This window comes from Atractosteus spatula, chromosome 4 (genome assembly GCF_055471065.1).
Source record: "Atractosteus spatula isolate fAtrSpa1 chromosome 4, fAtrSpa1.hap1, whole genome shotgun sequence".
NCBI lineage: Eukaryota > Metazoa > Chordata > Actinopteri > Semionotiformes > Lepisosteidae > Atractosteus > Atractosteus spatula.
In genome coordinates this window covers 32,017,832-32,043,334 of record NC_142709.1, presented here as the reverse complement: position 1 = coordinate 32,043,334, position 25,503 = coordinate 32,017,832, and the positions used below count along the sequence as shown (strand labels likewise).

Below are 25,503 nucleotides of genomic sequence, written 5' to 3'. Positions count from 1 at the left end.
GTATTTTTGCACCTCTTGCAAGTGCATTTAGAAACTTAAAACATACAGTGAAATTAAGTAAATTAAGGCTAATGAAACCACCTTAAACAATACCACATATATGTTAAAGGTTAAAGTGCTGTACAGGTCTGAGTTTAAATCTGGTAAATACATTTTACAACATGTAGGCAGTAAATATAGAAGGGCACAGCTGCGAGAATAGGCAACACCCTCAGTTCCAGGAAATAAGAAACCTGCTGAAAGTACCGAGTAAAATCGTGGTGAGAACTGGGAAGGATAACGATTTTCTCTGGCAAAATATCGTAGTCAAAATTTCAGAAATTGCACACAACTCTCCAGTTTATAGTGAAAACTATATCGTATTCTGTTTCATGATGTCCAAAATTTACTTATGGTGAAACGTTTACCTTATTAAAAACTTAATTTTAGGAACTTAAATTCGAGGTAGACCTATAAAAAAGATATTAATTTATCAGAAACGTACTTCTTAAATCTTATTTATGCTTTAGAATGATAACATTATTAATAAGAGATGAATAATAACATTAACATTAATAATAAGACACACCCATTTTTTTGTTCAAACGTAACAATACTCCAAAGGTTACTTTTTACTCCATTAAAAGTAACAAATAAAAAAAAAGTTTCCCTGCTTTATGTCTACTCGTGAAACATTGCTACTTCGTAGCACAAATTTAGTTTATTATACATACTGTATAAGTCGCTTACTATAAAGGCGCTGAATAAATCTACTGTATTAGTGCACTATGCTCAAAGCTCATGGCTCATGGCCGTGACGTAATTCAACCTATCAGAATCATGTGAACTGGAGACTCGCCCGGCCCAGATGACAGCTTTGCGCAATTCCTTGCTTCCCGATCTGTAGAGCCCGACAAAACCAAGCTGGTGGCAGAGCGAATCGGAATAGTGTCGATAGAACAGACGACTTAATCGTCCTTGCCAGCGTTGGCCGTGATGGCTGCTTTAATGCAACATCGATTCACCGATACCGAGTACAAGAACTGGCTGAAAACTACCATGACTCTGCTGTTACTGAGAACCAGGCTCGAAACGTTTCTGGAAAACGAAACCGAAACATTTCACTCTCAGCTCGGCAATAAATTGATGGGACAGAACTGTCAGGCTCGCCCCCCCTGTAATACGAAAAGCTGCGGACCTCAAGGCACCAAGGTAGGTAGAGAGCTGTGAAAAAGATCTTTCCCCCTGAATGATTTTCTGCACTACTGCATATTTTTCACAGTGAATGGTATCAGATCTTCAAACAAAATCTAATATTGGATAAAAGGGACCCTGAGTGAACATAAAACAAAATTTCAACATTTTGATATGTATTTCGTTTATTTGTCAAAGAATGTTAGGCAACACTCAATGCACTGTGTGAAAAAGTAATTGCCTCAGTAGACTTAGTAACCGGTGAGTCCACTTTTAGCAACTATAACTGCAACCAGATGTTTCCTGTAGTTATTGATCTGTCTGTCACAAGGCTGTGGAGGGAAGTTTGTCCCACTCCTCCACGCAGAACTGCTTCAACTCAGTGACGTTTGTTGGTTTTTGAGCATGAACTGCTCTTTACAGGTCCTACTACAACATCTTTGTCTTTAACTAGGCCACCCCAAAGCTCTAAAGCTCTTGTTCTTCAACCATTCCGATGCAGACTTGCTTGCGTGTTTCGGATCATTGTCTTGCTGCATGACCCAGCTGTGCTTCAGTTTCAGATCGCGGTCAGATGGTCTCCTATAGAATCCTCTGATCCAGAGCCGAATTCATGGTTTCCTCAATGATAGCAAGACATCTTGGTCCTGATGCAGCAAAGCATTCCCAATCCATGACACATCCACCACCATGCTGGACTGTTGGTATTACTCTGGAATGCTTTGTGTTAGGTTTTTGTCAGACATAACGGGGCTCATGTTGGCCAAAAAGCTCCACTTTGGACGCATCTGTCCATAGAACATTGTTCCATAACTCTTGAGGACCATCCAGGTGCATTTTGGTGAGCACTCATGTTCTTCTTAGAGAGCAGTGGTTCCACCTTGCTGCTCTGCCATGTGTCCTATTTTAACCCAGTGTCTGATGGTAGAGGCATGAACACTGACTTTAGCCAAGGTGAGAGATGTTGTTCTAGGGTTCTTTGTGACATCCTGGACAATTTCATACCTTGCTCTTGGAGAGATTTTGGCAGAACAGCCATTCCTGGGAAGATTCACTACTGTTCTAAACTTTCTCCTTTGTACAATATAGTTCTGACTGTGGTTTGGTGGAGCCCCAGAGCCTTAGAAATGGTTTTGTAAGCATTTCCAGACTAATGAACAACAATGTTTTTCTAGAGGTTTTCAGGAACCCTTTCCAGACTAATAAACATAAGCAGTTTTTCTAGAGGTTTTTTAGGCCTTTCTTTTGACCGGGGCATGATGTGCCTCTAGATCCTGTGTGCTAACAACTTCACTTCTGATTATAAGGGCCAGCGTTAGTCAGATTTATATTAGGCAGGGCTGGCATAACACAGGCCTGACTGTTTACCAGAGTGTTCAAACAGCTGACCCTTATTATTCCTTTAATTGGGTTGAGTACACTAGGTGGGGCAGTAACTTTTTCACACCTGTAGATTGCATGTTTGATTACCATCCACACCAAACAAATGAAAGAAGCCATTTTTCTCTCAGACTCTGCTCTATATGCTACTACTACCCCCGAACATTTCTGAACAAGTTCATTTTGCAGAAAATCAGACAGGGGGTAAATACATTTTCACATATGTTGTTTGGGTTAGTAACAGTGAGCCCCAAAGTTCACCAACCCCTGTCCTGGAGAGCCCCAAGTCCAGGAAATTTAAGGCTTACCACAGTGAATCATCAATTCTTTACGACCTGAAACAGGTTAGGTTTGTTCAATTAATTAGGTGATTGGTTAAGTTGTATAATTAAGATAACAATTTGGCTATAAAATGTGAATACCCTTTAATTCTAATAGATCTTTTTTCTGACAGGAACACTTTACTTTTTGAAATGATAAATAACTTAAATTTGTTTCAGATACACGATTTAGTTATATGTAATGAACTATATAACTTACCAGAGTGCCAACAACCAGGACCAGGATTAAAGACCCCTGTTGGATCCTGATGCATTTTGGGTGCCTGGTGGACATTTTTGGATTACTTTTCTGCTGTGGCACTTTTGAAGCCATAATGAGGTGTGTGAAACACATGATGTCTGAGATTTAAAACATATCCTAACTGATATGTCTCAGTTTGTCTTTTAAACTAAATGGGTTCACCCCAATTAAGATTTTTATTTTATTTCCTAGGGTAAGGTACCTACTGAGGAATATTTGTATGGAATTCCTGTAGATAAACACCCTGCCCACATGGTGCATTTAAAACCATCTTAGCTGCCTTCAGGACAGCCTTCAACACAAATAGAGTAATAGTAATTGCTGTATTGTGTTAGAAGAGCAGATGGCGTAATATCAACCTACTCTGTGTGTACTCTCTCATATCTAAAAAATGTTCACGTTTGTTTGGGGAAGATCCCTGCTTTGTGGTAGACTGGCTGTGAGGACCTTTGTGTGTTAACTACTCGAGCACTAAATGTAATTAAGATCCTGTCTTTATTGACGAGTTTATAATACAAACAAAAAATCCATACATAAAAAAAAGAAAACACAGGAGTTCTCCTTCTTTTAAACCTAGAATCGTCCATCCTAGTGTTCATTTAATATAACCTTCAGGTGAAGGTACGTATGAAACTAAGCAAGTGAAATTGTTCAGAGCTTAAAGGAAAGTTGTATTCCCTCTTGGCGAATAGTCTATGCAGAGGTCCTCAGCTGCTTCCTTCAAGGGCTTCAATTAGGAAAGTGTCACAGACGTGTCCTGAGATCCAGTGGTCTTCTTTCTCCCCAAGCCTCCTCAGATGTGTCCTGCTTGCACACAGTGGAAAGATGAAATCCTCTCGAACCACAGCAACAGGAAAGGGATTATTTACTGGAATAACAGCCGGCCTCATCTGTGGCCAACAGAGAAATGGGAAGTGGCAAAGGTAAGTCAGTGGACACTGCTGCTGGTTCTGTTTGTTCCAGAAACTAACCACCAGGAAGTAGCCACCAAGATATACAGTTGTATGCAACAGTTTGGGCACCCCTGGCCAAATTACACGTTTTGTTGATTTTCTAAGTGAAAAGAAGTTAACACAACCTCAGCAGTGAACAAACTTAAACTTGACATATTTCTGCAAATTTTTATGCACAGTTACTATTTATTTTCCGTGACATAACTACCAAATGAGCCACATTTCTTGATGTTCACCTAAACATTTCTGCTGTAATGGAAATCCTCTAATGTGCTTTAATTTGTCTCTCTTATAAAAGAATGGTACGTTCGTTCCTAAGATAGGAAAGAATAATAATAATAATAAACTTTATTTTATATAGCGCCTTTAAAGGTGGCTTCTCAAAGTGCTTTACAGGATGACAACAACAATAAATAAGAAGAATACACAAGATAAAACACAATTACAATATATAGAGGAGACCGTGGATGGTGGTACTATGAAGAGCAGAGGGGTGAAGAATGGAACCAGTTAAGTAAAGGCTTTTCTGAAGAAGAGGGTTTTGAGTCTGGATTTGAAGGAGTTTAGAGAAGGTGACTCTCTGATATCCTTGGGCAAAGAGTTCCAGAGCTTGGGGGCATAACAGGAGAAGGCCCTGTCACCCATACAATGTAGACGGGCTTGGGGGACAGTAAGGAGGGCAGAATTTGAAGAGCGGAGGTTGCGAGGTGGGGAGTAGGGCGATAATAGTTCAGACAGGTACTGAGGTGCCAAGCCATGCAGAGCCTTATAGGTGAGCATGAGGATTTTAAAGTCTACACGGAATTTGACAGTGCAAGGACTCCAGGACAGGAGTAAGGTGAACACTTGCACTAGACCTGGTCAGGATTCTGGCTGCTGAATTTTGGACATACTGCAGTTTGTTCAGAGTAGATTTTGATACCCCTGCAAGTAGACTATTACAGTAGTCAATTCAAGAGAATACGAATGTGTTGATCTGCTTTTCAGCCACAGTTGGTGATAGCATAGGGCGTAGTCTTGCGATATTTCTAAGGTGAAAAAAATATGTTTTGACAGTATGCTGCACATGTGGGTTGAATGTTAAGCCAGAATCTAATATAACCCCAAGGTTTTTCAATTTTGATTGAAGCTCAAGTACAGAGCTATCTACAGAAAGGGTTACAGGATTGGCTTTACGAAGTTGATGGGGGGTACCAATAAGTATGACTTCAGTCTTGTCGCAGCTGAGATGAAGGACGTTTTGAGTCATCCAAATTTTTATGTCAGAGATGCAATTAGATAGAATAGAGACAGCCACATCATTGTCAGGTTTGGTATGGATGTATATTTGAGTATCGTCAGTGTAAAAATGAAAGCTGAGGCCATGTGATCTTAAAAGCTGACCAAGAGGGAACACGTAAATGCTGAAGAGCAAGGGGCCCAGTATTGAGCCCTGAGGGACACCAGACTTAACAAGACCAATTTCAGACCTGTACCCATTAAGAGAGACAAAGTGACAGCGATCAGTGAGGTAAGATTTGAACCATTTGAGGGCACTGTCAGAAACTCCAAACACAGTCTCAAGATGAGAGAGTAAGATGTTATGGTCAACAGTGTCAAAAGCAGCATTGAGATCAAGAAGGATGAGTATAGAGAGAGAACCAGAATCAGAAGCTATTAGAAGATCATTGGTGACTTTGACCAGGGCAGTTTCTGTGCTGTGAAGTTGACGGAAGCCAGATTGGAGGGGTTCGAAAAGGTTGTTTGTCATGAGGTGGTTATGTAACTGAAGTGTGACAGCACGTTCTAGAATTTTAGAAAGAAAGGGTAAGTTGGAGATGGGGTGAAAATTGTTAAGATTGTCGAGAGCCATGTTAGGCTTTTTTCGGCACGGGGGTAATGGCAGCAGTTTTGAGGACCATTGGTACAACGCCAGTGCTCATGGATTCATGTAAAATATTGAGGACAATGGGACAGAGAGAAGAGAAACAGGACTGGAATGAAGTGGTGGGAATGGGATCTCAGATAGATGTGGTGGGTTTCATGCGTGTAACTAGTTTGTTGAGGGATGAGAACCAGAGAAGTTGGATGAGGAGGGAGGAGGTATGGAAATGATATGCATAGTGGAGAGAATGTGATGCCGGATGTTGTCAATCTTAGAACTAAAGAAATCTAAAGAATGTGTTGCAAAGTTGTGATGAGGCAGGTAATGTGGTAGGGCAGTTTGGCTTGAGCAGTCTGTTGATGGTGGAAAAAAGATGTGTGGGATTGTTTTGGTGATTTTCAATGATGTGAGTGTAGTAGGTGGATCTAGCAGACTCTATGGTAACCTTATAATCAGATAAGTAATCTCTCCAAGCCTGATAATGTACATTTAGGCCAGAAAGATGCCACCTACACTCAAGTTTGCGAGAGGCTGCCTTCATGGATCGCAGATGGTCATTGTACCAGGGGGCAGGGCGAGAGAAAGAGATGGTTCGAGTTTTTAAAGGAGCAAAGGTGTCAATGATAGATAAAAGAGCACTGTCAAGTATCTGTATTTTGTCCTCTAGAAGGTCAGAGGAAGAGAAACAGGATAAGGAGGACAGAACAGAATTTGCAAACCTTGGGTGATCAATTGATCACCAGTTGCGGAAAGAAGAATCCATATTAAAGAAATAAAGTTCAATTATTCTGTTGGAAGTGTCTGGTCTGGGCTGGGGCTGACGCTGGTCACCTAACTCACCAGTCAGGCATCTTCTAATATCTTCTAATCAAACCACCAATTAGTACTCTGACTATAGGCTTGATTTGCCACTAGACCAGTGCTCTGACATTGGAGCTTCTGTGCGCTGTCTGGCTAGCAGCTCCACGTTCATCGTCTGTGTGCAACCAATACCGAAAGCCAAGACTCGCCAACACTGGCCCGGCGATGAAGCTCGGCTGTCTGATTCCCCAGGAAGCTCTCGTATCCAGATACCCCAGCAGCCGTAATCCCCGGGCAGCTCTCAGTCCAGCAGCTCACTTTCTGCTCTTACGTCTACCTACTCTGCCCTGTTTTCTTGGTCCCCAAAATCTCCTGAAAAACCCTGAAGCCCTGCGCCTGGGTTGCTCCCTGTCAGTATGCCCTGCAGCAGCCATGGTGGTAACAGGAAGAAAATGTGTTCATTAGAAACATTAGAAACTGCAATTTTAAAGAAATGCTGCACAGCGAACTGAAAAAAATGGAATAACATTTTCAGACAAAGAATCAGTTTTAAAGCGCTGCAGTTTCCAGATTTTCTGACAGAGCAAAAAATTATCTTAAAGTTTATTACAATTGCTGCTCGTTTAATGTGTGTACAGTATAAAGGTACAACATTTCTACTTTAAAGTGTCACTACTGTTTTATATATGTAATATACATACCTTATGAAAAAAAATATTAGATTTCTTTTAAAATCAAAATAACATTGCAAAACACTGTACAAAAGTATATAGTTATGGATCATGAATAGCCTGTTTTGTTCTAGAATGTATTATTTTTACAGGCTGGCTTGAGAAAATTGTGAATAGGGTTTTTGTTTTGCAATAGGGGATGAGCTGGAAAGAAAGAAGTGCACATTCACATTCAAATTCTGAATAAAAGAGGAGCCTGTACAGTAGGTATCTTAGTCCTGTATGTGAATTTGGGAGTCTGGGGTTGGATCTGACTCTAGTTTCTGTTGTTTATTGTAGGTCTACATGCCACGAGGAAACAAGGACCACAGCAAAGTGCAGGATTTTGATATCTCTGCATTCCTGAATTTGATGAAGTTCTGCACTCACTTCAAGAAGTATGTGAATACCATAGCACTGGACCAGGTACTGTCCCACTAGCCAGCACTTACAGTGTTCCTTGGGATGGTATTTAATTTAAAACCTTGGACTAATCTGGAATTCACCATCGTTTGCATTGCTGGCTTAAGTATTGTTAGTGCCTGTCGCTTGACAGGCACAGTCTGAACAAGCACCAGATCCTCCATGCCAGGAAACCAGTCCACTGGTGAGAAATGTGTTCACTCTCTTGTTTGAATTGTGACATCCCACTGGACGTGCTGTAATGAGATCTTTAAAATAGGTGGGTCCAGGAAAACAGACACAAACATAGCTGTAAAATCTAAACTGTGCAATTTACACAAATTATAATAAACATATTACAATACCTGAAGGGGCCTTGGACTTGAGGAACGGACGTGGGTACCTGCTCGCTATTTCCACATGCCTGTTATTAAACACCATCCACACATGGCACCCCTGAATGCTCCTGTGTCCAGGGAGTCTCATTGGGTGGGGGGGTGGGGGGCACTGCCATGCCCAGGTGGACAGCAGTTCGCAGTCCTTGGTTGCTCTGGCAGCCTGTAACATTTCCATAAATGATCACATTCACCTCGGGACCATCCCAATACACTCAGGCCATTTGTTAGTGTGCCTCTCACCCTATCAATCATGCAATCTATTATCCAATCAATCATCCAATTTGATTTCCCATATTTAAAATATATTACGCCACTGAAATGTTGCTCTGACATTGAGATTCCCCAGGAAGTGCTGCACTTAGTTCTGAGAGACGCAACAGACTGATAACCTGAAAATCAAAAAATGTCTGGGACCTGAAACCTGTAACCCGAAACATGTCTGCTACCATGACAACCAGCACCGATCCAGTGGCACCTTCCCAGAACCGCCTGCTAGTTTGCAGTTTCTTTTACTCTGACCACCATAACTCTTCTCCATCCCTGTTTGTCGTCAGCTGTCTCTGGTGAGTGCCAAGTGCCTTCAGCCTCGGCTTTTTCTGCCAGCCGCCAAAGATCACCAAATCCCTGCAAATCCTGCCTGTCAGTAACCATGTCTGCTTCAACTAACCGTGTTGAAACACCATGAGGGAAACAAAAACCTCACAAACCAAAGCACCTAAGCAAAAGCCTAACTCTTCTTTGAGCATAGTCCCTGGGCTAACATGTCAGGCAACTTAGCTGATTTCAGGCTTTAAAATGAACAAAACTTGTCTCTCTCTGAGACATTTCACAAATGAGCTCTCATCTTTCCCCGGGATTCTTTAAAAAACCTGACAGTTTCTTTGTCCACAGTTCCAGAGTTCCACAGATCCTGGTCAGTTCTTCTCCTCTCTCTGGAGATTTTCACACGAGCCTCTGCTCTCTTTGTCTTCTCACAATTAGTCAGGTGCCTGGGACAGCAGTCCCCCACTTCCCAAAGGCTTCTGGGGAATGAGGTCCAGACAAGACCACAGCTTCATCCTTACACTGTGCTTTCACTTTGTGCAACCCTCTTTGTTTCAGCTTCAACCAGAACAAATTTCAACCAGATTATTGTTCAATTATTTTCTTACTGACCATATAAATTGTCTTGAATGCAAGATTAAATTCAGTTGTGTTGTGCTTCCACCTTCACAGCTGCACTGACACATCACATTTAATTCTGTTTGAAGAGTGCAGACTTACAATTGCCTGTGTCTTTCCAGCTTATTTTTTAAGGAGTCGTTAAAGGGGAATTGTGTGTGGCCACTATGTAACTGCAATACGTTGCAGTGAATACAAATAATTATTTTTGATCAAGTTGTTAACCTTCAACAAAGATCATATTAGGTTGTCTGAGGTGTTCAAAAACAACATAATAGTAAACTGAGATTTTAGAAGACTGAAACGATTGCTTTTAGTGCATTGTGTATTGTTTCTGGTTGAAGTTAAGACAAGATATGCAAGCAGTACTTAAGGAGCTTAAGGCCTGGGTAGGTCATTAATTGTGCTCTATGTTCATGAAGGTTACCAATGTAAGAAACAAGATGATGCATTCGGCTGATATGAAGGTGGCAACACAGGACATGATGACGCACATGCAGAAAATTCTGCACCTTGTAACTGAGCTGAAGAAACACGTGCCTAGCCTGTTCGAGCTGGAGACCGCAATTAAAGAGGTGAGACACATTGGAGACTGCTGTTCATCACTTGTAGGTCAGTGGAAGTTCTTTGTTTTTTTTAATTTACAAACTTTTGTTTTACCTACGCGCTTTGGAATCTTGGTTCTCAGCTAGGGTTCCTCAGAGGTGAATGAGGAAGTGTAGATTGACTCCTCTGTCCCGCCTATATTAGAATCACTCGACTTTTAACATATTACAGGCAGCCCAGTACCGGTGAGCTGATGGCGTTTGGAGGAGAAGGGTGTCCCTAATTACCAGAACTCCAATTCTGTAAGCACCCGATAGGCCACAGGGGGCACTGTGTCGCTGAGCTGTCTAGTCCTACCCTACCCTCAGTTGAGCTCAGCCAGATGAACACTGCCATTTGTGGAATCAGTCACAGTCAGCTAGTAACATGACTCAGGCTTGAACCTGTGATCATAGTGGTCAGCCTGCATTATAGTGAGCACCAGCCTGTGGCAGTTCTTCATGGTTAAATGAAGAGGAGTCTTCAGCTGAAATTAGGGCAGGATTTCTCAAACCTTGAGAACCTTTATATTTTTTGTTGCCTACAAATGAGATCTTATATTAAGTTCAGCCCTCAGTTGGATTAATTGCTTCATTGTTCTAAAGTGGTCTCTAGCCCTGGACGTGGAGAACCCCAAAGCAGAGTTTCTAACGATTTGGAATCACACTGAGATCAATTAAGCAGGAGATTTGTGAAATCAAGTAACTTAGTTATCATTTAGGACCCCAAACCTTAATTTAACTGAATGAATAAGTAACTTAATGGGACTCTAATTCTTTAGAAACAGATGACCTTTAAGACTTACTATATTGGGGCTCTTGAAGACCAGGGTTGGAGACCTCCTAGTTTGAAGTCTTACATGGAAATTTCAAGTGAATCAAAAAATGTACATATTATAATTAATATCTTTAGGGCTCAATTAAGTAATTAAGAACTTAGATGACTTGAAAAGCAGAAGACAGAGTTGTGAAGACGGAAGTGTAGGAGTCCCTGAGATAAGTGGCAGTTTATGTTTAAGCCTCCTGAGCTTTTTGACCAGGTCTTGTAGATTTCCTGGGGAGTCACAGAGTCTCCTGTTTTTGTTTTGTTTTAATGGAGCCCTCAGTGGTTTAGTTATTTAAGCAAAATTATTAGAAGTTTTTTTTCCTGTCCAGAAGATGTTTTGTATTCAAGTGCTGGTGTTTGCCCTCATTTCTCCCACCTAGTCGAGCATTTTCTCTTGTCACCAGCTGCAGGAGACTGAGCTCAACATTCTGTTAGGGAATGTGGAGCAGAAGCCTGACTTACCGGTGTTTCACAGCGGCAACCTTATCAACACTTTACTGAGCGTACAGAAGATCCACGACATGGAGCAGCAGGCACTGAAGGAGAAGATCGAGTCCTTGGCCCTTCGTTTTGAGGATGAGAAAATTCTGCCCGAAGTAAGAGCTGCCTGGGAGGAGACACTTATACAGTATATCTGCAGAATGACATGTGAAAATGTTCCATCAATAAACTGGCCAGTCTTGATTGACTACATCTGACTGAGACCAGCCACAATACTCGAAGTTATAAAACAGTTTTTATGGGAAGCAGACTTATTTTAAAATAAGGTGTAAATTCATGTCTGTTTCTGTCTGCATTCAACATCTTTTAACAAAATTATCATTTCAATTTGTGTGAGTAATATTATTTATTAATGCACTATAATAAGACACTGTATTATACTGTATTTTTCTAACTAAAGTATGTGATGCTTAAAAAGATAGTGGGGAAGGGAACCCACTCTGACACAACAGACAGTATCTAATCTTCCTGCCTTTACTGTAGGAACAGAAACTCCTCAGTGGAAACCTGTTTCATTGGAGTTTTGGCACTCTGATGTGGGGTGATGGTTGTATTTTGTGCCTTCAGAAATGAGTATGGAATGGTACTGTCAGAGTGACAGTCAACCTTTCCAATGTGCCAGTGAACTCTTCAAGAGCAATTACACTGGACTATATCACCTACTCTCCTAGTAGGTTTATAAAATATCTAGAATATTTTCAACTCTCAGTCTTTGAAACTGTCCATTAAGTCTGTCTCTCTCCATGTGGTAGCGTGTGTGTGAGATGCAGCAGAATGTCTGAGGCGAGCTGTCTCCTGTGTGTGTCTGTCTAGAGCCATGAGGAGCTCTGCATGATGAAGGAGTTCCTGGATCAGAACAAGGACCTGCTGGTTCAGCTGGGCCCACAGGTAAAGCAGCTGAACTTCATCTTTGAGAAAGTACACCTGCATGACCAGCAGCTCACCGTCCTGACTGAGAAAGTGGACAACCTGGAGAAGAAGAATGATGGTGAGTCAAAGACGAAGGGCCTAAATTATGTCATATGCACAGGGCCTTCATCAAATTTTACGACTGACAGAGTGTATTTTTAGAGCTTTTTCTCCCCAGGTTGAAATTGACTCCTATTTTTCTGGAAATACAAATGATAAGAGTTTAAAAATATTATTGTTCTAAGTGACAATGTTTCCTGATAAGACTAGTGCAGCAGTTATTATACATTCGTCACAGAAGTCTCTCTCCTATGAGAGTGTGTCTCATTCCAAAATGAGAACTTGTAGAAATGATCTGAATGCATTGCGAGAGTGAAGTTTCCCAGTTCTGCCTGGATAATAAATTATCAATCCTACTGGGTGAGGGGAGGAGAAACTCTATAGAGCTGCAGTCCCAGTATGTGATCTCCTATCACAGCTGAGTAACAGAGTGAGTCTCTTGAATAGTAATAATGGGGTTTTTGATGTAAATGTATTGCTAATTGCTTTTGCTTTGGCAACAGTGGAATTCATGTGTCCTATTAATAAAGGTGGTTGAATCTGAATTTGAGGTCCAGTTGTACATGACTGAATTTTGAACAACACTCCTAGTTATTTTTGGAAGCTCATTAGAAACTCCACCATGGCTCATATTGTCCAAAGTTCATAAGTGTTTATGAGTCATTAACAAACACTTATGAACTCATTGTTTACTCAAATATTAAGTGCCTTGTATTTTAAAATTTGTGCAGTGCTTAAATTTGCTTGTACACAGACTATCTTTATGTCCAAATACTATCCATACTGGTGAGCGAACACTTCAGGATCAGTGTGAACATCATTGTTCTTTACCTCAATATCATTCATATTTTTCATTCCTTTGAACTTTTTGGAACAGAATTCCTGTGCCCTGATATAAAGTAAATGATGCATCATCAATCTTTCCAGTTTATTCTGGTCAGTGCTAAACTGGTTATGAAAGAAATCGACTTTAGCTGTTTTTTTAAAAAAACAGAGCTCTTCTGGAAAGACTAGAATTGCCCAAAGCTTCTGTTGGAATTGTCAGCCTCCTGCATGACCACACACCTCAGAGCTTGGTAACAGCTCGTCAGCTGCTGTCCCACACAGGTTCTTTCAACTGCACCATTTAAGATACGATAAGATCACTTTATTGGCCATATACTATTTCTTGCATTAGGAATTTGTCTTTTCACATACCCCAACTTGCTCTCCATGAGACACACAGCAAACAGACGGGGAGAGAGAAGCTTGGGGTCAGAGCGCAGAGTCAGCCTTTTATACAGCACCCCTGGAGCAGTTGGGGTTAAGGGCCTTCCTCAGGGGCCCAACGGAGTAGGATTCCTCTGCCAGCCGTGGGATTTGAACCAGCAACTTTCCAGCCACAGGCTCAGATCCTTAGCCATGGTGCCACCGCCCCATTTTATGCCTTCTGTTTGGTGACAGCTGTTGAATAATGGACCAAGGCTCATTATTGACACAAAATTGCTGTACCCATGTCTCTGGGGTGTCCTGAACTGGTATTTTTCAACTGTGAATTAAGTTCCTGTTCCTGTTGCTGAACTAGTAAGTGGCTCTCTCCTTTCTGGACTTGAATTTTCAAAATGGTTTTTGCAGGTAGCCCCATCCTTTTGGATCAGGCGTTAAATCCACAACACTGTTGGAAGGAGTAGGGGTGTTATCCTCCATTTCCTAGCTAAATTCCACTCTGAGCTTGTACAATCTGTCCTTCCCCCTTAATTCAATTGGTGAGACACTCCTCCCATTGATCTGCAGCGCAGTTGGTGCAGTGTGTTCATTCAGGTGGGGGATGAAATGGGTCCCCTCTTGTGTGTGAAGCGCTTTGGGATCCTTTGGGATGAACAGCTATATATAAATGAAGTTTAAAATTATTATTATTGCTGTTATGGGGTGTTGTTATTAGGCTGAAATTCTTTTGCTTTTTGTCTTACAGAGCCTATTTTCAGCGCTGAGGTAGTCAGGTACAAGAACCATCTGCTGGAAATGGCTCAGAAGAATAGGTGGCCCCTCCCTGTGTTCACAGAACATGCCCATGCAAAAGGTACATACAGCCAGATAGTGCATTAGGAGGATGGTATTTAAGAAACATTCAGTTATAAGAAATAATACAGGGCTAAAAAGTGCAGGAAAAAATTAATGTTACAGATTTTTAACATGTCATGGCTTGAAAGATTATTATATGCTTTGGCTGAGAATATAAATTACGAGTTATTCCTGACTATGGTTTATTTTTTTCCCTGATCAAACATGAAGTGTAACATATGCTGTTCTGTTATTCCAATGCTTAGTCCAGTGCCCTTTCAGTGTTTTGTTAACGGATGGACTTCACAACAGAGCCAAGATTCATTCTGTTACTCAAGGGGCAGCAGGCTCTGGTTAGTGTGGAGCAGCCAGGGAGATGCAGGGCTTTGTGGGAACCATTGCTGACGCATGCTGCCCTTGCCAGGCTACACTGCGATGGTGGAGGTGAATGGGCAGAAATTCAAGGGCAGACAGGTCCATCTCAATGTGAAGGCGGCGCACCAGGAGGTGGCAATGTTGGCGCTGCGGGAACTGGAAAAGCAGGCACCTTCTCTGGCCTCTGGCACAGGCGAAGACAGCTCTACACAACCCCCAGGACCTCTGCTGAAGCCCACCGACCAATCAGAAACATCCTCAACTGCAACAGGTGCCTTCCTCTTCAAAGCCTACGCTGTTATATTATTATTATATTATACATTATATTATACCAGCTAACCAAAAAAGGTATTCAATGTCTTACTTATAGATGTACAAAAACCTTATGTACATAGATAAACAGTTCATGCCTTGTTTTCTTCAAAGCTGTCTAGCAAATAGTAAAACATTTCTACCCCTACAGCCCCGATGTTTTTCGGAAGTGTGACTGTCACTCTGAACACAGAGGTTATTGCTCCTGATGAGTACAGTGAGAAGGAAGAGGCAGTTGAAGCAGCTTATGACAAATTAGGCTCCGTGTTTGGCCTGGAAGTCTCTGCTGCAGGTAAATACACATCCTCTGTCTCACCCTTTACTTTTCTGTCCATCTGACATCTGAAGTTGTGGTGATTTTCTTTTGTTCCTGAGAATATTGTGAAATTATACTGTATCTGCCTGAGTAAACTGTGTTTTATGAGGAAACCAAAGCATTATTCTTGAAAAAGAGGACCTGTGAGAAGGCAAATAGAATAGGTGGATTAGAGGGTGAATAAAAATGTTATTTAACCAATAATAAAATTAGATGTTCAAGAGGGAAGCTGCAAGTGTCTTGGCTGCAAAGGAACAAATAAAGTTTAATTCCACGCTGAAAAGTAGAAAGAAGAAACACAATGTTTGAACACTTGAGCCTTCTTCACAACTGATCCACAACTTCTTCCACAATAAAATCAGGCTTTACATTAGCAAAAATAATGTTGAGAACGTTGATAGTAGTATAAGTTTTGCTTTATAATTAGGTCTATTAAGATGATTTAAATTGTTAGGAAAACTTGTTTCAGGCGAATCAGCTAAGCAGAAAGTCCAGCAACATTTCTCAGAGTCTGGTTTCACACAGCCAGAGGAGATACTCCAGACAAGCCCTCATGGCAAATTCAGCTGCAAACTGAAAATCTCTGGGCCCTTTACTTTTGAAAGTCAAGGTGAGTGAAGAGTGCTGAGGAAAGGACACAGTTTCTGTCCAGAGTGTGGTAATGAATTAAGTTTTATTTGCAAATATACAGTATAGAGGAGTGTGAACAACATAGCCTGCTATTACTGTCACTGTCATGACTAGTATCAGCGCACATTAAACAGTGCATACTTGAAGGCAGATTTCTTCAAGGAAAAGATGTCCATGCATTCTAGTTTGTGTTGACAAGCTTATGTAAGGGGTGGATTAAAAGGAGTATATGGAAAATGTGTACTTTATTTAGTAAAAATATTTTATGGGGGACACAATAAAACCTTGCTAAGTAGCTAAGTGAAGGCTCTTGTATTCTGTAATCTGTGCTGATACCTGTCGTACTGGGCTGTGCTGCTACCTGTCGTACTGGGCTGTGCTGCTACCTGTCGTAATGGGCTGTGCTGCTACCTGTCGTAATGGGCTGTGCTGCTACCTGTCGTACTGGGCTGTACTGTGCTGCTACCTGTCGTACTGTGCTGTGCTGATACCTGTCGTACTGTGCTGTGTTGGTATCCGTCATACTGGGCTGTGCTGCTCTGATGCCTGTCGTTTTGTTTGCATGTTCAGACGGCGTGAGCAAGAAGAAGCTGGCAGAGCAGCAGGCCGCCAGAGTGGCCCTCACCCGGCTGGCCGGGCTCCTCGGCTGGCGCGGCGGCCCTGAGGAAAACCACAAGGGGGCACTGAAGGAGCTGCTGGAAAGCAGGCACCTGGGTGAGGCCTCGTATCACGCATCAGCAGGAAGCAGCGGAGGAGCTGATGGAGTAGGATTCGGTAAGCAAGACCCATTACAGCTCCTTGCTTCCGTATGGGGTCATTTCTAAACGTGGGGTGCCCTTTCCTTGCCAGGAGAGGCTCGGCTCCCTCGTGACCCTGAATTGATGGTAAGAAAATGGGTGGATGGAAAAGTCTTTACATTTGTTTTCTACCACCAATCTCTTGGCATATTTTTTGTCCTTATTAGCTGTTGCTGTGACTCTCACAGTTACCCCGCTACAGAACCTGCCAGCCCCCAGCTCACAGGGCGCTGACCCACCAGGACAGAAGCCGGCCCAGGGGCTGGCCCAGGCGACCAACCATGTGACAGCTGAGCCCTCCCAGGAGCTCTCGGTGTCCTCAGGTTGGTGGACGGACTCTTCAAGGGCTCCTCAGCTCCTCAGCGGGGCTGGTCCAGCTGTCTGCAAGCTAGGCATGCCAGCTTTCCCAGGAAGAAGAAATCTGCTGCTTTGACTTTGTCGATGTCTGCGTATTTTGAGTTCTTTTATCGGGCCCCCCTTTACAGTCTTCTCTGTTCAAGACTGAAAAGGTTCAGTTCCTTCAGCCTGTCAGTGTGGGATATTTCCTTTAAGCCCAAGAATGCACCTGATGGCTCTTCTCTACAGTGAAGCCAGAGAATTAGTAGGCCAGGCTCATCCTAATCAGAGGTCGACATTGACAGGTGTATTCTTTTACCCATCTTACAACAGGAGGCCAGCTGTACTTTGCCAGTGTGACTGTGCCTGTGAAGAAAGTGTTCGACCCAGCAGAAACACACAGGAAGAAAAAGGATGCCATTCAGGGAGCCTACAGTAGATTGGCATTGTCCTTTGGTCTGACAGACACAGCCTCAGGTACCAGTGGGACTGTTGTGCCTCTAATGTTCTCTATACAGCGACTTGTGATATAAGCAGCTGTGGTCTAGAAATAATTCAAGTTTAACAAAATACCAAGCACAAAGGGGAGAAAACACAAACAGCTCCATATCTGGTTGCATTGCCTTGCGCATAATGCAGTCGACACTGTGGATATGTTATGCAGCAGGCTGGTATTTATACCATTGGTGCAAAGCGCTGTGCACAGTTAAAACAATTTTATATTTTTTCTGAGAGTCCATGTAATTTAGCTCTACTGTGCACAAAATCTGGAGGTTTTGAGTGTCACCAGTCCATTAACTACTAACCTGCTATTGTTCTATTATTAAAACAGGAACCGTTTAAGAATTCAAAAGCAAGCATTCCTTTTATTGGAGTGGCTGTGCTACTTTTATGGAAATCTGAATGAGAGCGTTTCTGTGGGCCCATGTTCTTCAGTCCCTGAGCCCACAGACCAGTACCAGTCTCTGGGGCAATGCTGACCAGTCCCTGCCCAGACCTTGCAGACAAAGCCACAGAGGCAGTTATAATGGATGAAGACAATTTGTCTTCTTCTACTGCTGTGTTTTTAGTTCATCACCTCCGGGGCCTGTTGTAGGCATTTTGTGAAAAGGAACATGTAAAGGATTATTCAATGCTGAAAAAAGAGAGATTCTGGAATTGGTCCTTTGCAGCCTACACATGCTGCTACTAGAACTATTTTGTGAAAAGGTCCTGTATTTCTGAAAGTTCCTTTTTGTCATCTTTAACAATGTGTGTTCACTTTATTTCTTTGCTATCTGAGTTCATTGTCTTGATTTTAAGCATTTGTACACGGCCTTTGGAATTGAATGATTTTATATCTTCCTCTTTTTTAGCTGCCTCTTCCAGCACATCCAAACAGGTAGTCTTGGATTTCTTCGCTAAATCTGGACTAAACCCACCTGTAGAGACATGTGAGTCTGTGGACAAACTGTTCACATGCAAACTGGAGATCTCTGGGAACTTTGCATTCCAGAGTCAAGGTGGGGAGCATGAACAGAGTTTACAATTTTTTTTTTAAAAAAAGAGGTGGTTTAGATTCCCTGCCTCACGTTGTCCCGTTCAGTGAAGAAAGTTGACAAGTAACATTTTTTTTCGGAAAAGAAAATACTGTTAATAAATAAACTGCTGTTCTTTTAAAAAGAGAAGAGCTCATGCAATCTCTGATGTTGACTGCAGACCATTCCCTTACTAGAGTGTGCGATCATTTTTTATCATATAATTTTTAGCAAAAACAACAACAAAAAAACCTTGGTACTGAACTGAAGAAGGACTCATATATTTCTGGTGTCAAAATCAGTTTTCTTGTCAGATTCACTAGAATTCAGTGATTAGTGATGTGGTGTGATGTATTGTTTATGACTTTTGGTTTTCTGTATTGTAGAAGGGGTTTCAAGAAAGCAGCAGGCAGAACAGGGGGCAGCTAAAGAAGCCCTGGCTAGGCTGGCAGGGGTCCTGGGGTGGGACCCTGCCTGTGCTGATGGGAACTACAAAGGGAGACTTCAGGAGCTGCTGATAAAGCACGGGCAGGAGAAACCCTTGTACCAGTCTGTTCCTGGGCCATGCTGTGACACTGCCTTTCCTCTTGGCACAGGCCACCAAGTCACAGGTATAGAGGCCTCAGTCTCCTATTGACCTCTGTGTTCCTTTAGAACCTCAGACAACACCCCTTTTTGAACTGTATATTTGGCTGAAGTGTTCAGGACGTTTGACAGAGTCAATTTGGCGACTCAGAAGACATGGGGCAGAGAACAGTACCAATGTCCATTAAAAATGCAACAGAATTAGGACTTAAGAAGAAACCTACCTAAAGACCTGCCACCTTAAAATGAGTCTATACAGAAGTAAGATGTTTGTGCTTGAGCACCAAGTGCCAAACCAAGCTGACACAACACAGCAGTAACTGTCTCGTCCTCCGGCACATTTCAGAGCTGCTGTTCATCCAGAGGATTGATATATCATGGGTTTGAAATGACACAGCAATACTGGGCAACTTTATAAGTTTTGTGTATGTCCTATTTTCATAGCACAGGGTTTCATAAGACTGGGTGTAAAGAAACAAATTAATAGGCCGTGCTTGAAAGTAAATCTCAGAGGGGTTGTTGCATATGAAAGAAAGCAGAAAACATGCTTAACATTTTCTTGCTCTTGCTCCAGCCTCAGAGATCAGCAGTGTGAGAGAATCTTCAGCTCAGGCCAGTGCGTCACCCAGCGACTCCGTTGCCATGGTAACACAGCTTGACGAGCTCGATGAGCTGTCTGCTCAAAGCAAAATGCCCAGGATCGAGTCTCCAGGTAAAATAGCCGCCAGTATTTGGTGGAGGCTTTGATTTGGGTGGTTTTTGTGCCCTCTGTCTCCCTCCTGAATAACTAAAATGGCATTTTGTGACGTTCAGAACCCTGTCATGCAGCAATAATCACCTTCGATGGGGATTTAATTTGTACATAACACAACAAGGAGCACAAAATGGAGCATGCACAAACTGAACTTACAGTTTAGCTGTGTGCATCACACAGGGCCTGATTTAGATGCCCTTTCAGAAGGCCGCTATTCTACACTTTGGGTGTGGAAGAACTGTTAACAAACTGGACAAATATATGCTATACTTATGAGTGCTCATTTTAATATGTTGTAGCCTTTATTTTATCATTTTAAACTTGAACCTTGTGATTCTTGTCCAAAACAACACAGAAGTGAGATGTTTGTGCCTGAGCATCAAGCGTGAAACCAAGAGACGACGGTTCACACGCTGCGATGTTTTGTTATGTATGTGTCTGTGTGGCAGAAATCCAAAGGTTGCTGGAGAAGTGTGGTCTGCGGCCGCCTCAGGTCACCAGCCGTGTGAGCGTGGTGAAGATGTTTGTGTGCAAAGTGACAGTCCACCTTGTTGGCCTCGGCATTCAAACCCAGCAGAGCTGGAGTTCCAAGAAGGAAGCCACGAGAAAATCATACCTTAAACTCTGCCTAGCGCTGGGTCTCCAGGAAGCAGGTGTGTTCATGCTTCTCTTTTCATGGGCCGATGAACATGGTGTTCAGCCATTATGATGGACTCCAATACATGTACCACCACTGGGATTCCCCACTGCAGGGGCCCTTAGTCCTGGTTCTTTAGGACCAGCATGTTCCAATAATAAATAATTGCATTTATATTCCGTCTTTAAATTTTTTCAGCCCAAAATATCACAGATCGCTTTAGATATCAGGAGGGACCCACTTCACACCAACAGCCCCACTACACAGCACATCAAGTGCAGAAGTGAGATGTTGCATCTACTAGTACGTTGAGGGGGAACTGCTGGGAAGCCAGATTATACTCGGGGAGGCCCAGAGTGCAGTTTAGCCAGCACACAGGGATTATAACCCCTGTTTATATGGAAATTGCTACATGATGTTCAATGACTGCATAGTTAGTAATTAGATTTAAGGTCTGATCTAAAGGACAGCACCTCCTCCAGCATAGTGTCCCTGTTCACCACGTTAGGGCATTGTATTTCTGCTCCCGACGGAAGAGCGCCTCCTACTGGTCCAGCATTACCGGTACAGCATTAAAGCAGCCACCTGGTTTTCCTTTGAGGTTTTCCATCCTAGCTTCTCATCAGCTTTGAAACCTGACAAGATTAGGCCACAAGGTGACAACCTGTGGTTTTAATAGTCTTGATTTATTTTTTAATACCTTACTATTATAAAAGAAATCAAAGTCTCATTATGCATAATATTAGGAACACAGATTGTTTGAAGGAGTTAAAAAGGAATGGGAAATTATTGCAGTGCTGTTACTGTACAGCAGGCAAGAACTACTGATTATCAGACTGTCGGTGACAAATCCAGCAAATGCCGCAGTTGGAATCTCATTCTAGAGAGACTCTTCCATTTAGAATTTGAAGCTTTCTGCATGAAACACATACATTTTGGAAAAAATAGATAGTAGTGTCCAAATTGGAGAACCACCCATGTTGCCTGATTTGATTTCATGTGATTTCTGCCTGTGGGGATTTGTAAAAGATCGAGCGTTGCAATCTAATCTGCACAAAGGCAGGAGGTGAACAATAATAATAATAAATAATAATAATAAAGAATTCCTTACACATATAGTGCTCATCTGGACACTCCACTCAAAGCACTTTACAGGTAATGGAGACTCCCCTCCACCACCACCAATGTACAGCACCCGCCTAAGAAATGTATTAATTTTCTACTTTCACTCTTCAGGCTAACCATGGACATTTGTGAATTTGCATGCAGAGAATGTATTGGAAATTGAAACTGAAAGATTGTTTGGTGCGTTGTATGCAAATTATTCAAATATTAAAGCCATGGGTAGTAGATACGACAGTGGACTCTAGTCCTGTAGGTCACTTTCATCAATAACGGCTTAATACCTATAAAGAACAAGGGTATATCAGTCCTGTTAAGCAACTCACGTATTCTGTCAGTAATTAACTACTCAGGAAAGTGTGAAAGCCAGAAGGTTTGGACTGGAATTGAGTGTTCCTCCCCATAGAGATTAAGAAGACAGTACCTGTCTTTTTTCTTATTGTTTCACAGAAGAGATCAAAGCGACGATGCTTGTGAAAGAGCATTTCAAGCAGAATTCATATGATCTCCCCACGGAAGAGTTCACTGAAACTGCAGACAAGAAGTTCAATTGCCAGCTGAAAGTTCCTTCCTTTACAGTTTCGTGTGAAGGAAAAGGTGAGCTAGAGTCAGTCTTGTTGGATTAAATTTCCTATCTTCCTGAGCTCAGTGTATATATTTTTAACTTGTTGTCATTGATCATTCCTGAAAAATAATAACAAACATTGTGAATGGGGTTCATAGTTTGTCAGCTCAACTTTTTGCTCCACTCTCTCAGTCTGCCTTCAAACAATTTGATTCCTGAAGCCCTGTTTAAGATAAAAATCTTCTTTTGTTATAAGAACAGCTAACTTTGTAACCATCTTGTACGTTAGATGAGTGTCATTGGAGTGGCTTCAAACTGAAGACTAGGTTAGTCAGGTCTTTATGATTCACGAGTGGATTTTGTATACGATAATAAGATATGTTTGTCTTTCAGGGTCTTCTGAAGACCTAGCCAAAGCCGAGGCCTCCAGGTTCACTCTCTCCCAGCTCACCCACATTTTTGACTGGGGCCTGGCGGCCAAGGTGCCAAACGGTGAAGACTCAGTGGGCAGGCTCACCATGTTGCTACAGGAGACCCAGCAGAGTCCTCCCACTTTTCAGCTCATCGACACCCTTCACAAGGCCACTGCTCAGCTGAACTTCAACAACTTCTCCCTGGAGAGCAGTGGCCATCGGCTTGGCTCCAAGAAACTAACGCAGAAAGAAGTCAGCACTCGGCTCCTCAGGCTGCTGGGAGAGATGGGGGAGGAAGGTGAGTGTCTCCTCATTACTCTGGACTTTTCAATGCAGGAAAGCAGAAGAGGTCCTTGGTGATCGATAATTGATGACATGGTGGAGTGGTGGTTGGCCCTGCTGCCTCACCTTCCTGGGGACCTGGCCTGAGGTACCTTCTGTGTGGAGTTTGCATGTTCTCCCTGTGGGTACATGTGCTCTGCTTGTCCAAAAGACATGTCTTGGTTAAGTGGAGTCTTTAAATTGTCCCCTGTGTGTTTGTGCCGAGATAAACAAGTAACTGTCCAGAGAGTATCCTGCCTTGCACCTGTTGGGTTAATCTCTGAGTCACTGTAACCCTATATTGGACTAACTTTATAGGGTTATTGAACATGAATGGAAGGCTGATGTAGCATATCAACAACTTAAGATGATAAAGCCCCAACTACATTTTCAAACTTCATCTTCATACAGCCCATGTGGTGTTCATGCTAAAATGTTCCCTAGCTGCTTGAGCCTTATTTACATTAAGGAGTTTTAACTTCAAGTCGGTCACAAACAAAATTTTGTCATTTTAAATCTAGGGAAACTGAAAAGAAAATCCTGGTATTTTAAAGGAACTTAAACTGTACCTTAAAAAGTAAGTTTTCCATCACAATACTGCTTAGTGTAAACACTCTTTGTAGTCCTAATTCAAAACGTTGTCCTTGTGTGTGACTGTTTGGTGATTCCGAGTTTTGGGTTAACTTTTAAGATGCAAGCAACAGCACCCCAGCGAGGAACCGGGTGCAGGAGTGGTTTGATAAGAATGGCTGGAAGTCGCTCAAGTTCGAGGACACAGCAGAAAAACATGGCGTGAAGGTCACCTTCTCGGCCAGCTTTGACTGCTCCCACCAAGGTAATTGCCCACAAGTCTTCAGGGCTAGCTGCCTTGGCTCAGCCCTGGACCCCCAGAACTAGCGCTTGGATGAAACACAAAGAACTGAGCGTTATCATTAAAACAGACAAAAATGGCAAAAGAAGTGTTATGATCTTGGGAAGTTGCCCGATTTTAAAGAAACAAAACACTACCAGCTACGAGTCTGAGAGGGGGGCCTATGGTGACAAAGCTGCCCGTTTCCTTTGCAGATTGGGAGCCCAGCTGGGAGTGTGCCCAGGAGAAGCTGGGTGAGGAGCTGCAGGCTCGATTCAAGTACTTGTTTGAAGACAGTGCTGATCAGGTGATTTCCGCATAGAAAGACACCAAAAAAAAAAGGCCCAGGCCCTCACATTGCTGTTAGTATTTACTTGTAGGATAATGCTTGTTGTACAGTATCCTTGTATGAACTACCTTTACCATCCACTAGGGTGGAAGGTAAAACTTTATATGAAAAATACCAATTCTGCTATTTGTTATGCCCTTAACTTAAGGGGTTAACCTTTTCAACAATGTTGCTGACCTTCAAAATTTAATACACCAGAAGTGTAATCTGCATTGATTTTAAAAAGTCTGCTCTCAGAAGTGTTACATTTTTTTGTCCCTCAACCCATTTTATTTTCAGATGTAAGCCGTGTTCTTTAAGCAGCAGCCTGTGCACACTGATGCCCAGATTAGCCAAGGAAGAGCTTACTTTACGCAGGGATTGGCTTTGGAGCAGGCTGGTGCTGTGAAATCTACCAAAACATTTTTAACCTGGGGCTTGAGCTCATGGAATAACCTTCATACTGGATACCTTGCTGAGGAGGCCTGGGATAAAGGTCGAGGGACGGAAAATAACCCCACACAAACTCATGGCTGGAGACAGTCACACTGTTGATGAACTGCCTTGAACAGTTTTTCTTCCTCTTGACTTCAAGGAAATGGACTAAATTTAAAAAGACACTTTTTAGGCTGCTGTACACAATGACACGGTTGTCATCTCAATAACGCTTATAAAGCAATGTGCAAAGGAAATTATTTTTAAATGTAATTTCTTTGGACTTATTTGGATTTATTAACGTGTTGCAAATGCATATTTGATGTTTGTAATGGAAGATGGTATCACCTTGGGATAATATTGAGAAAATTGTTTCTCATTTTATTTTTTGTAATTGGCAATTAGATGATGTTAAGTTAAACTCTGCATAATGGATTATTTTATATTATCTATGTCTTAGACTATCTTAATATGTCTTTATACTGTAATATTGGCAGATTGTGATTAAAAATCCCAGGTACTGTTACCTTTTGAAATACACATGCTAGATCAGTAATGGTGTGGAAAAATGTAACATTGTGAAATGGAGAAAATATAATTGCTGCAATTTTTAACCAAATATCTATTTAAAATGACTTAATTGAGCTATAAAAATAAAATCAAACAGCCACTCATTGTATTGTCTTAATTTTAAATGAATAACCCAAACGTTGCATTGCATATCAATCTCTTCACTTTTTATGTAAAAAATTTTCATATAACATTTTCCGTTGTAAGTGTAATGTTGTTTTCCAACTAGCTTTCCAAAAGAATGAAAAAATTAATCTTTCATTTTGTACGGAGAATACTACACAGATATATCCATG

The 25,503-nt window shown here is 42.0% G+C and overlaps 1 protein-coding gene across 7 annotated transcripts; it reads left to right on the top strand.

Annotated features, from left to right (window-relative positions):
• The first annotated feature begins 845 nt into the window (after positions 1–845).
• LOC148836087 (uncharacterized) lies at positions 846–25,307 on the top strand. Of its 7 annotated transcripts, none has more exons than XM_088914630.1 (22): positions 846–1,191; positions 3,924–4,058; positions 7,764–7,889; positions 9,847–9,999; positions 11,239–11,430; positions 12,149–12,323; positions 14,256–14,363; positions 14,769–14,990; positions 15,183–15,323; positions 15,817–15,957; positions 16,548–16,751; positions 16,963–17,097; positions 17,444–17,587; positions 18,466–18,612; positions 19,014–19,238; positions 19,787–19,924; positions 20,416–20,619; positions 22,176–22,322; positions 22,684–23,001; positions 23,716–23,859; positions 24,090–24,181; positions 24,503–25,307. In XM_088914630.1, exons 1-22 carry the CDS (start codon positions 976–978, stop codon positions 24,506–24,508), a joined length of 3,513 nt encoding a protein of 1,170 aa, XP_088770756.1. In that variant the 5' UTR covers positions 846–975; the 3' UTR covers positions 24,509–25,307. The 7 variants fall into 7 exon arrangements, with proteins under 7 accessions (XP_088770756.1, XP_088770754.1, XP_088770755.1 ...); XM_088914628.1 differs by having other exon boundaries at positions 16,942–17,097; XM_088914629.1 differs by having other exon boundaries at positions 15,802–15,957.
• The last annotated feature ends 196 nt before the right edge of the window (positions 25,308–25,503 follow it).